The sequence below is a fragment of the Excalfactoria chinensis genome, chromosome 4, assembly GCF_039878825.1.
Source record: "Excalfactoria chinensis isolate bCotChi1 chromosome 4, bCotChi1.hap2, whole genome shotgun sequence".
Lineage (NCBI taxonomy): Eukaryota > Metazoa > Chordata > Aves > Galliformes > Phasianidae > Excalfactoria > Excalfactoria chinensis.
The window spans coordinates 37,092,021-37,104,700 of record NC_092828.1 but is presented as its reverse complement, the minus strand read 5'-3'; the positions used below and the strand labels follow the sequence as shown (position 1 = coordinate 37,104,700).

At 39.5% G+C, this 12,680-nt stretch overlaps 1 protein-coding gene across 1 annotated transcript in view; it reads right to left on the bottom strand.

Moving 5' to 3' along the window:
• Positions 1–12,680, bottom strand: part of FAT4 (FAT atypical cadherin 4) — a 129,747-nt gene that overhangs the window by 60,661 nt on the left and 56,406 nt on the right. Inside the window, 1 exon segment of the mRNA XM_072336588.1 lies at positions 1,655–1,786. Coding sequence (XP_072192689.1) covers positions 1,655–1,786 — 132 coding nt within the window.

The following is a 12,680-nucleotide window of genomic DNA, read 5'->3' as shown; positions in this document are numbered from 1 at the left end:
AGCAGCCATTTAACGTTTATTTCTTTCTAATCTTAAGATACAAATTATAAGGTGCACAGTTACAATTTCTGTAACAGATATCCATTTTTCCAAAGTCAACTTTTGTCTGTTCATCAAAAAAAAAATGTTCTTAATCATTTATATGAGTCACAGAATCATAGAATTGTACATGTTACATAGAATTGTACATGTTAGAAGAGACCTCTTGAGGTCATCTAGTCCAACCCCTTGCTAAAGCAGGTTCCTTGGTGTAGCTTATACTGGAAAGCATCCAGGTGAGTATCTCCAGAGAAGGTGACTCTGCAGCCTTCCTGGGCAGCCTGCTCCAGTGTTTAGTTACTCTTACAGTAAAGAAGATTATCCCATCTACAGACTGAATTTCCTGTGTCCCAGCTTGTGCCCATTCCCACTATCTCTAGCAGTTCCCTGTCTTAAACTGGGGAGCCCAGAACTGGACATAGTAATCCAGATGTGGCCTCACCAGCACAGAGGAGAGGGGAAGGATCACCATCCTCTACCTGTCGGCCACACTCTTTTTAATGCACCCCAGGATACCACTGGTCTTCTTGGCATCCCTATATAGTAGCAAAATTAAATACATCAATTAGCAATCACAGAAGTACTAGCCAAAGTAACACAAAAATGATTGCAAATAAAATTCTCCTGAGAGGACTGAATTACCTTATTATTTGAATGAAAGAATTGCTTGTTGTTGTTAAGTGTAACCCTATATTTTAATGACAACACAATCTTTTTTTCATGCTCATACTGACTTTTTAGTCTTTTCCCTAGTGGAAAGCAAATAAGTTTAAGTGAATGAAACAATATGATTAACTCTCTCATAATTTACTTTCCAAAAGGAATGAATACATTAAATTATATTTGGATGTATTTGCCTGACACATACAAGAGACTCCAATAACCCTCATTAACTGTTTAACATCAGTTGCTCAGAAGAATTTTGCTAGTTCCTTAACAGCTCCTAAGTTGTAGCATACTCGCAGAAATACATCTGTGCAAGCAAAAAAGCTCTGTGATAGGGTTAGTGTACAAAGCAGATGTTTTAGCATTGTTTTTGTTCTCTGGTGAAATAAGACTTCCCTTCAGGATAACAGTATAACGTTATCTAGTGAAAGTGAGAGCAAGCATTAAGAGTTCTCTCATTCTACAAGGCTTATCTCATATGAGTTTTACTGCAAATCTCAAAACTAGGATTAACTGAGATCTAAAGCTGTGGTCCTAAACTGGACGTCAGTACATCCCTGCAGCAAGCTGGGCAGCCCAGTACTGTTGCCAAGTCAGTGAGTGTGGTATGCGATGAAACTGCTGAAAACAACACTGTCTAGAACCAAAACAGGGGGTGCTTTTTTGTCATCAGTGCAACTGCTCATTAGGACATGTTATGAGAAATTAACTCTCACACAGTCCAGCGAGCAGCCTTCAGTTAACAGGGACTTTGTCATGCGTGTGTGTGCCTATGTGGGACTGCATGGAAGGCACTGAACACAGCCTAGTGAAGAGTGCAGATGCAGCACAAACAACTGGAGGGCACAATGGCTCCTCAAACCTTCACTCAGGGAATGAAGATTTCTTTTTCCAAGTAAAATGTGTGTCTCCAAAAAAGCATTTTTTGTATAGGAAACGATGTTCCTACCTCATCAGCATCCATGGCTGTCAGCTGCATTATCTTAGATCCATCTCCTATATTCTCTTCCACAGTCAGATCAAGCATATCTGTGGGGAATACTGGTGGGTTGTCGTTGATATCTTGAAGCGTTATTTCCACCTATAAAGAGGGGAATCAGGAAAAGTTGTGTGAGCACTGCAAGTTAGATGTTGATTAGACTTGAATGTTACAAATCACAAAATTTTGAAAGAAATCGGGTAAATTGTGCCTAATCACAAGAATTAGAACATTGCCAAATAACAGTGACAACAGGAACAACCCCTCCGGATATTAAAATTCCACACTGTTATAAAATACTTATAGGAAAGCTTCTAACATAAATAAAGATAATTTAACTTGTTGATAGCAACTGATTTTAAATGGCCCTAGCCCAGTTTATATTGGAAAAGATCCACTGATAGACTGTCATTGTAATCCCCAAAGTCAGCCCCTGGAGGATAGCTGCCAAGTCCCAGGGCAGGGGATCATTCAACCATTAAATGCTGCTTGACATAAAGATGAGGTGGTGTAAAATCCTCTCTGAAATGTTTATGTATTGGCAAGTCTCGGTTCTGAGGGAGGAAAAAACACCCTTGCACTTTATATTAAAAAAAGTAATAATAAAATTCTGTTTTTACCTCAAAGCTCTCCTGTGACTGCAAACAAAAGTTACTTTAAGAGCAGCCACTACCATCTACTCTCCTTGCCTATGCATATCTAAACAAATATTTTTTTCACCTGCAAAACGTGCGTGTTTTTCCAAGTAATGAGGATAGTTTATGTAAGACTGTGCATTATTTCACAGCATCACATAAAATAACAGAATCATAGGGTTGGAAGGATCCTCTGGATGAAATCCAATCCAATCCCCTTCTAAAGCAGGTTCCTATAGCGGGTCGCACAGGAAAGTGTCCAGATGGGTCTTGAATATCTCCAGAGATGGAGACTTCAAAACCTCTCTGGGCAGTGTTTCAGTGCTCTGTCAACCTCACAGAAAAGTTTTTCTTATCTTCAGATTGGAACTTTCTATGTTCTAGTTTGTGCCCATCACTCCTTCATCTGTCACCTGACACTGCTGAAAATAGCCTGGGACTTGCTCCATCCATTTGACTCCCACCCTTCAGCATTTATAAGCACTGATAAGATCTCCCTCAGTCCTCTCTGCTCCAGACTGAATAGTCCCAGGTCTCTAAGCCTTTCTTCAGAAATACTCCAGGCTCCTCAACATCTTTGTGGCCCCCCACTGGGCTCTCTAGTAGTTCCCTGTCTTTCTTGAACTGGAGAGCCTAGAACTAGACACAGTACTCTAGATGTGACCTCATCATGGCAGAGCAGAAGGGAAGGAGAACCTCCCTTGACCTACTGGACATTCTATTTTATCTCTCAGGATACCATTGGCCCTCTTGACCACAAGGGCACACTGCTGGCTCATGGCCAACTTGTTGCCCACCAGGACAATCAGGTCTTTCTCTGCAGAGCTCCTTTCCAGAAGGTCAGCCCCTAACCTGCATTGATGCTGCAGTTATTCCTCCCCATGTGTAGGACTCTACACTTTGCCCTTCTGCCCAACTCTCCAGACTGTCCAACTCTTCGGTCCAACTCTCCAGACTCTGAGTGGTAGCACTGCCTTCTGGTGTGTTAGAAACTCTTCCCATCTTTTTAACATCACCAGACTTGCTGAGGGTGCATTTTATCCTGTCATCCAGGTCATTAATGAAGATGTTAAAGAAGACCAGAGGCAGTGCTGATCCCTGGGGAACACCGCTCACTACTTCTAAACAGACTCTGTGCCTCTGACCACAACCTTCTGAGTTCCGCCAGTTGGACAGTTCTCAATCTACCTCACTGTGCACTCATCTATCCTATCATAGTTTTTTCATGGACAGGATTGTTGAGTTCTCACAGCTCTAGTTATGCTAATTCAAAAAGCTGTAGAGCTTGATTTTCCCTGGTTGCTGGGTATGACATGCAATATTCCAAGAGAAATAAAAAAGAGAGGACACAGACACTTTACATTATTTGTATGTGGGGGAGACGAAATGGTTAGTTTGGGATCTAAACTATTAAATGGCCACCAAACACTGAAGACCTGGCTAAAGAGAAAAGTGTGTGCTTGAAGGAAGCCTGTTCCTGCATGTACTTGCCATGCCATTGTCCACAAAGGATTTCCCTGTACATGCTTGAAAACATACAGGTCTGTTCTGGATGTGATCAGTGCAGACATCTCTGGTGATATGAAGCCTACAGTTTTTACTGTTTCTAGTCACCTGCCACAATATTTTTTTCCCCTTCACTTTTAATACTGCCAAACCATGCTAACTTCATCACTGGGGCAATCCCAAAGACAACTATTTTAATGACAGAAGCTTGGTTATCTGCAGAACAAGTGAGGCACCCAGGCTTGCTTACTGCATCTTTCCCCAAGCTTTCAGTGGCTGCATCCCATGTTCATCAGTCATCTCATGTAATCTCATTTTGTCACCTGCCAAATAGGTTCTGCACCGGAACTGCCATGGAAAAACACATTCCTCTGGTGAAATTATTGCATTACGTTAGGTACAGTTTCAAGCTAAAGCAGCCGCACAGCTCTGCGATTTATTTGTTAATAATATGTATGTCATGTACAGCTTCAACATCTCAGCTACTAGTGACATTTCACCACCAGAAATAACTCTTTAAATGGGAGATTTGCCAATGTAAAAATCATATGAAAAAGATAGGAAAATTTCTGGGGCTTGGGTTAGGAGCTCTGCATTGCCGACAGCTTGTACAATGTAAAATAGTATAATCCAAGAATACAGATAGATAGGGTACATGAGACAGATAAACTACAAAGCTGGATTCTGAAGGATTGAAAAAAAAAAAAAAAAAGATGTAAAAATGGTATCTTTTATAGAAGTAGGTTTATCCTGAAAAATCAGTTTTCAAGCAAAGAATGACAGTGTATTTCACACTGAATGTGTGCTTTAGATTTTGGAGAAGTAAAAAATTTTCAAACAAGGAGTGAAATGTTTAGAAAGATACCTATTTATTTATTTATTTATTTGTTTGTTTTAAGTTTTTACGCTGTAATTACTGCTAATCCACAGAACTTAGATAACGTATACGGTCTCATAATTCACTGTTGGTAAGGTCTCATTAGCGGCCCTGTGTAATTTGCCCATTTACAAAAATTTCACTTAAGTAGTGTTTTAGAAATTAATCTAATTTTGAAATTACTTCAGAAGTCCAGATTTCCCCAGGTAAAACCTCATAAGACAATCATGACCACAAAGTCTCTCAGTGCCACAGGGTATAGGAAAGCTTCAACATGTCTTATCACTTCTTTACCGAGAAGGGAAAAAAAAACATTCAAAATGTGTCATTAAACATCTAAGACAAATTTCTCTGCAGCCAAATGCCTCTTTCTAGTTCCACATTACATATGTAAAAAAATACAAGTGTGCATCACTCACCTCTTCAAATACATGGTTTGATTAATATCACATGCTATCAATTAATAACTGTGCAAGTCTGCCACAGACTTAATGAGTGCAAGGCTAGAAGGTCACCCGCACCCCAGGCATCATGTTCAGAAAGCTCTACATAATGCATGCTGCACTCTCATGCTCAGCCATGGCAAGACACCCTCCAGCAACAACTGCAAGTACAAGGACAAATATCCAGTTCAGAAGACCAAAAGCCTCAAAAGCTGAAATATGCTGCAGAAAGAAAGGAAAGGAAGTCAAGGAATTTGTTCACATCTTAGCCTATGGAATAAAAAAGAACCCCTAGGTGGAGATGCCTATAAGACTGCAGGAAGTGACAAACACCACCCCCTTTCTCCTCTCCTCCTCCAACTCTAGCCAACATGGGGAATGTTTGTTTCTGCAAGACCCCACAGCCATAAGTCAACACCCTGAGTATGCAAAACAGGCACAAACCAGTCACTTGAAAGCAGGTCCTGGGCTTTTCAGTGTACTTTACTCTGGACAGACCCTGACCGAAAACCTCCTACAACTTTCCATCTTGCAGACACCTCTTTGATTTCCATCTATAACAACAGTAAATGTAGTATAGGAGCCAAAGCTTCTTATCTCACTCAAATATAATAAAGTACAGCAGCAGGAAAAGGACTGCAGCCTGTTTACCCACATTCATGCCTTTCAGTTCTCTGAATGGCTCTTTCTGCTGATCCAGGTGCTGATACAGGTTTTGCTCCTTGAATTTCTGCTGAAGCAATGGGAATGCTGTGACTATTTAGTTGCAATAACTTTGAAATCTTGCACAAGCATGATGGAAAATTGACACACAGATTCAAAACATTGTGTTGCATCAATTTCAAGGAAGAAATAGAAAAAAAAAATCAGAAGAGTTTTGTTCTACTTGTGTCTGTAAATCTCAAAAAAATTGCTCAAGATTTCTATAAACTCCAGTCTAATGCTACCCGTCACACATGTAATGCACCTTGAACAAAAAAGACTAAAAATTAAAGCTTTCCTTCAGTTCATTTAGCAGAAATATATAGAATCATAGAATCATGAAGGCTGGAAAAGACATCCAAGATCATCTTGCCTAACCATCACTCCATCCCCAGTGTGCCAACTAACCATGTTCTTCCAGACACATCTCCATGTTCCTCGAACACCTGCAGAGATGGTGACTCTACCACCTCCCTAAGCAGCCCATTCCAGAGTGCAATCACACTTTCAGAGAATAAATTTTTCCTAATACCCAACCTGAAACTCTCCTGGCACAACTTGAGTCCATTTGCTCTCGTCCTATCCCTGTCACTCAGTAGAAGAGACTGACCCCTACCTCACTACAATTTCCTTTCAGGTGGTTGGAGAGAATGATATAGATTGCTTATTTACTGTGCACTGTAAAATAAACACAATATTCTTACATGTCAGCTTCTGTGTGTTGGGTTTCCTGAAGGGTTATTGTTCTGTTCAACCTGTAGTAATTTAGGATGCAAAAATACAAACACAGAGTAAACCACAGAGATCAGTAACAGCAGGAAGTCAAACTGTCATAAATTTCCCTGTGTCTGAATCAAATTCCACATTCTCCAGGCATAGTAACTTCCTTGCAACAGTACAATGCCCCTGCCCATCGCAGATGGTCAACCTATCCTCATCTGTGACAACCTAATTGCTGCATCCTGCCATCTCATATTTGCAAAGCAGAGGAAGTATTAATTACCTTAATCTTATTGGGATTCTTATTTGCTGCTCAAATTGGTGCTCTTGAGGTTATTCCCCATACACAAATTGAGAATAAATTATGTCTTGTGGGAGTATGAAGCATTAAGGTTTTTGTCTGTAAAGCAGAATTTACCTTAAACAAATTTTACTTGATTTGCTTATTTAAATGCAGATATAAAGAGAGTAAACATTCAGATGATCCTCCAGTGCTAATATATATAAAGAATTAAATGAGAACCTCAATTCATAAAGCATACATTATTTAAGTATTTAGGGCATGAACTGAATACAATTAATTCCATGTGAAAATCAGTGAAACTCACTGATTTTGATGATTTTAAAAATTGGTCCTTTGAAAACAGTAGAAGATACAGTCTGTGAATTAACTGAGGGCATTTATGACAAGTCTATGTGAAAGAAGCTCTACAAGAGGGATACTGCAATGTAAAGTCTCGACTTAGTGCAGTTTTAGAAACAATTCTTGGGGCAAGGAAATAATTATGATACAAAACTGGAGGTTTTTTATTAAACAAAATGAGTATCTGGGTGATATTAAATAGAGTCTGCATTTGAAAAATCTGTTCTTACTGAAAATATGTTGAATTAAGAAACAGTTACTAGATGGCCAAGTTTCATTTCTTGGAGCAAAAGAATTAATCCACTTCAAAAACACTAGTCCCCCAGACAATCACTATTGAACAGGCTAGACAAATTCCATGCTTTACATAAAAAGCTTAATATGAGAGTTTTATTCTGGAACAAGAAATTATTCTAGTGACCAAACATGCTGAGTTTATGAGCTACAAAGGTATGTAAAATAAAAAATTGCACTAGAAGGCAACATGCCAAATTCTATCCGATCATAACGCCTCTATAAACCAGTGGACTCATTTGGCCAGAATATATCCCTCTGTTTTATTGCACTTATTAACATTTGTTTTTCTTTTATTTCAAGGTGAGGAAGGTTTATAGACAGATTTTTTTTATTATTTTTATTTTTTTCTGAAGTTCTTCCATCTATCCAATGAAAATAAGGGGGAAAATGGTTCCACGGAAAACGAATTAGCTCATGTGGCAGCAGCAAGGTTCTCTGGGAGCCCTGAACAACGTGCAGACACTAGCAGCTATCCCATCCACACTCCATGCTTCATCTGAGATCTCTGGCTAGAAGGTGATCTAAGAGGAAAGGAAGTCCCAGATGTCTCACACATTCAACACTTCTTCAAATGCGACAGCTATTTGATTAAAGATCAAACGAAGGGGAAAGGCAACAGCTTTTCTTTCGATTTATATATTGTTGAGTCATTCTTCTTTCCTTTGCATGTAGCCATGATATTCACTCTATCTCCCACGAGATACCATCTAATCTAAAGATGGTATTGGCACACATTGCCCTGAAGACTTGTGCTTATGCTTAAGCTATTATATGATCCTTCATACTAAAAAATATAAGGGGCCTGTTCTTCTTTGATGGAGACTGTGGCAGTGCATAAATAATTTTAGCAGAACAAAAGTGAAGGATTCTGTTCCCCATCTCCTGGCAAATATTATCATAAATAATAATAATAAAAAAGAAAGAAAAAATAAACTGCCAATTTAACATGTACATGCAACTAACACAAGAACATAGCCAACACTAGTTACTTTTCTCCTGCCTCCACCACTTATGCCTTTAGTTCATCCAGGAAGAAATGGTTCACTAATCCTGAAAAACACATGTATGTGCAGATTCCTTTTTTATTGACATGAGTAATCTTATTGGCTATTCACATCAGTGAAGTTATGGATATACTAAGTGTTTGCAGGAACAGTGCATGTGCTTCCTCCAAACTGTGAAGGCAAAGGAACAGAATAAGTCTCAGTCTACTAGCAAGTAAAAATGGATTTCCAGAGAGAAAAAGGGGAAGAAAGAAAAAAAATAATAAACAAAAAAAGTTAACAAACAACAACAACAAAAACCTCAGCACCGTCCCAGGAAAAGAAAAATGACTTTAAGAATAATAAAAACTTAATGGCTATGCTGAACCAGTTTTCCAGCTTTAAGTAAAGCTGACTGTGGGTGAGTGGAGCACTCCTCACTGATGCAGAATGCCTCATTACATTGAGGTAGGAAAGATAAAGAAGTGACATGTAACTCACTTCTCTGTGAACCATGCTACAGCCTGGAGAGAAAAGAGAATGCTGAGAAATGGTAAGCCTGAGGGAGAAAAAAAATAAATGCTTTTAAAATTACATGAATAACCAAAGCTCAGGAAGACGGGAAACCTGAACTACAGTCCTAAATATTTACAATTTCCACAACAGGATGGAAAGCTCACGTTCCAGAAAACGTCTTGGGACAAGACCTTTACTTAAAGGATAAATGAGGCATCTGAATATTCCATTTTCTAGGAGGCGCACAATCCCAGTACATGCTAGTAGAATAAGAAATCCCATTAAGCTATTGTGCTGCAGAGTAAACCTGTTAAATAGAAACAAAAAGTTGTTAAGAATTCCAGAATTAATGGTGGCAACACTGAGGATTAGGAAAAGAGGCAATGCTGGAAAAAAGACAAGTTGAAATGTCCAGGGTGCAGCAGCAGCCACTTGATCGCTAAGTTCTGGGGTAGCATCTTTGGGAAAAAAATATATATACATGAATATAGTGAATATAAAGGGAACTTCTAGCTCCTAATTCTAAGTTATTGGGATAATTGCTTAGGGAATAAATGGATTTGCCGAGCCATATACTTGAGATCTCTCCACAGAATAAGATCAAGGTACAAGGCTGGATCTAGACATTACAGCCCAAATATCCATTTTTAAAGAGTACCTTTAAGGAAAGAGGGGATGTGAAAGCAGTCACAGGCTGTGATCACCCACTGCAATCACTTTAATGCAGACCACAGAGATAAAATATGGACAAAGCAAAAGATAACCTTTTGAGGCAATCTCAAGCAGTATTTCCTCTTTCCCAGGAGTTATTTATTAACAGACTAAAAATTGTTTAGAAATGTAGGTCCCAACACATTTTATAAAAATTTCATTTTCTCCGTTAAATAAATGTGTGCATAAACATGATGAATAAGATTTATAAGTAATGCTGTAATTTCCCAGGTAATTTCAATCCATGGGCTCCAATTCCAGTATATTAACACTGCATAACTTTCCTGGAGGTGAAGTCATACAGTGAAGTACAGTTTAGTAAGGCAATTTTATGTTTTACAACCTACTCACTTTTATAAAGCACCAATATCTCCTAGAATACACTGGGAGATCAGAGTGCTTGTACAACTCAGAGATTTAACCAACGCTATCAGAAAAATTAGGCAGAAATCTGCTTACATTGCAATTTAAGGCTAAAACAAAGTCCCTTCCTTGCACTGTCCCTAACAAACACTAAACCTAGTGCTGCAAAGAAAAGGTGCCATAATTTGTTTCTTCTTTCTCTATCCTTTTTTTTTAAGGTGACCACTGGGAATTGCTCTGCCTGGAGTCTTGATTAAATGTTTCACTGCATCCAGAACACTTCATCAAGTAGCATAGCCAAAATCTAGCATGGCCTGCAAGTGACTCATACTTCAGCTATGAGAAGACCAGAATAAAGAACATTTTACATAAAAATGCCAAAAAGGTTGGTAATTTAATCTTGATTCTAAGTAGGTATGCAAGGTCTCTGAGAGCAGCATGTGCTTGCCTAGGCAGACAATAAGGCATTGTCTGGGAGCACATTACCTGCTGTGGTTACAGCTAGCCCTTCCTCAGAGCCCAGATGATACAACCACTAAAAAGAAGTGGTACATTCCTGTGACAGAGCTGCAAATACTACTTTTAGTGGACGTGCAGTATGATTTATCTGTTCGTGCTAAGAGTCCAGCAGTACCTGAGCAGAGTTTTCATTAAAACCAGTGACATGAGCAACTGCATTCATTAGCCCCTGAGTAAACATATGTGGCTGATAAATTGTATCCCTCCACATGTTCACGGAAACAGATGAATAAACACTAAAGCAGTACACAGAAATTAACTTCAGAAACTATTATTTGTAGCACTTAATCCTAGCGTGCATACCATAAATCACCAAGGATGACACAAATGGTATTCTGATACTCCACTTAATGAAATAAACACTGGGTCCAGGCACTCATCCCAGCTGCTCAGCGACAGCACGGGTTTCCTGCTCAGAAATCACAAAGATGCACTCTGTGCTGTCCAAACTTTGCCCCTCCTCCAGCCAAGCTGCTTGTGCACTTGGGTGCCCCGACAGCTCAGCCCAGGCAAAGACGTGCTGTGATGTGATAAGCAGCTCAGGGCACTGGGAGAGGAAGGCTTAGATCTTCAAATCTAAGCATCACTGCAACTTTACTTGAGAAAGGGCAAGTTAAAGCAAACAGTTAAGGGTATGTTGCAATTATTTACTGCTTGGGTATGCTATCTGCATGCAACCATGACTGATGTTATTCCTCAAGCAAAAGTTACTGCTTCTGTCAGTGCCATGCCACACTACATCCCTGGCACTCAGCAGCCCAGGATAACCCTGTGGAAAAGGCCACAATCAAGGACAGGATGCACACAGCTCCACTTCCAATCCCACACTGCCTGCAAGGCTTGCTGGGTGCAGGGGGACAGACTGGCAATCCCATCTGAGTCTGCCAGCTGAAAAACTGGAACAGAAAAATAGTTTTTCTAAAGGCAAAGCAAGCTGTGTTGCTGCTCCCGCTTCTCCTGAAATCAATATTGTCTAAGTAATTGTTTAAGTGCTACATAATTTACTGCTTGCCAAAAAGAGGCACAGTCTGACATGTAACAGAGGGAATTAAGACCAGGCTACGGAATGCAATACTCAAACCTCGGATAATTTGAGAAAGCAACAGCCTGCTGATTTTAAAACACACATCAAAACGCACAATCATATACATGGAAACCTGAAATAATCCAACCTCACAATAACTTTGAGATAAACATCAAAGTGGTACAAGGAAGAAAAATGATAAGGAAAGCCATGAGCAGTCGTGTTTTTTTCCCCCTTCACCACCAAAACCATAATGAAATACAGGTTATTTTGTCAGTACTGCTAAATGAGTAACATGTGTAGCTCAGTTAATATTCCTACAGTTAAAAGAAAAAGAAGAAAAAAAAGAAAAAGAAAAAAAGAAAAAGAAAAAAACCTAAGAAAAAAAATTAAAAAAAAAAAAAAAAAGATTGATTATTCAAAAAAAAAGTTATTCTGAGCCATGTTTCAACAGGATCAGCTAATATACTAGGATCTCCCCCAGATCTGCCCGGAAATGGCAGCCTGATGGGACCAACACATAGCTGGGCTGGCACAAAGGATTTTAAGCGTGTGTGTGCATTTGTATGGCCAGATGTACAGACATACAACAAATGCATTTGGTGAAGTGAGACTCCTTGAGTGCACAGGGCACAACCTGCAATCTGTGCACCATGGAGCAACCCTTCCCTGCGGAGCACCATGAGAGCACCACATGTGCCAGAAAGACAGGTTTGTTCCAAAAACACATCAAGATGTGCAACTGCTTCAGGGCAATGTGAAGGGGGGAGGGCAGGCAGAGCAGAGCTTTCCTTCCCTCCAGCACCCATCCTTTCAATGCCTACCTATGGATGCTGGGACACACGTACATATGCGGTCCTATGTTATCTCCACAGATAAAAGTGGTGATTTTCTCATGGAGACATTAATTCTTGTGCACCTAGTACTACCTCTAGTTATAAAACCCATTCCAAATACCTGCCAAAACAATACAAACATTTGGCAAACACTTCCTAGTGAGGTTTTTTCTTTTTCTTTTCTTTTTTTTTTCTTGGTTAAATACTCAAAACACTATACA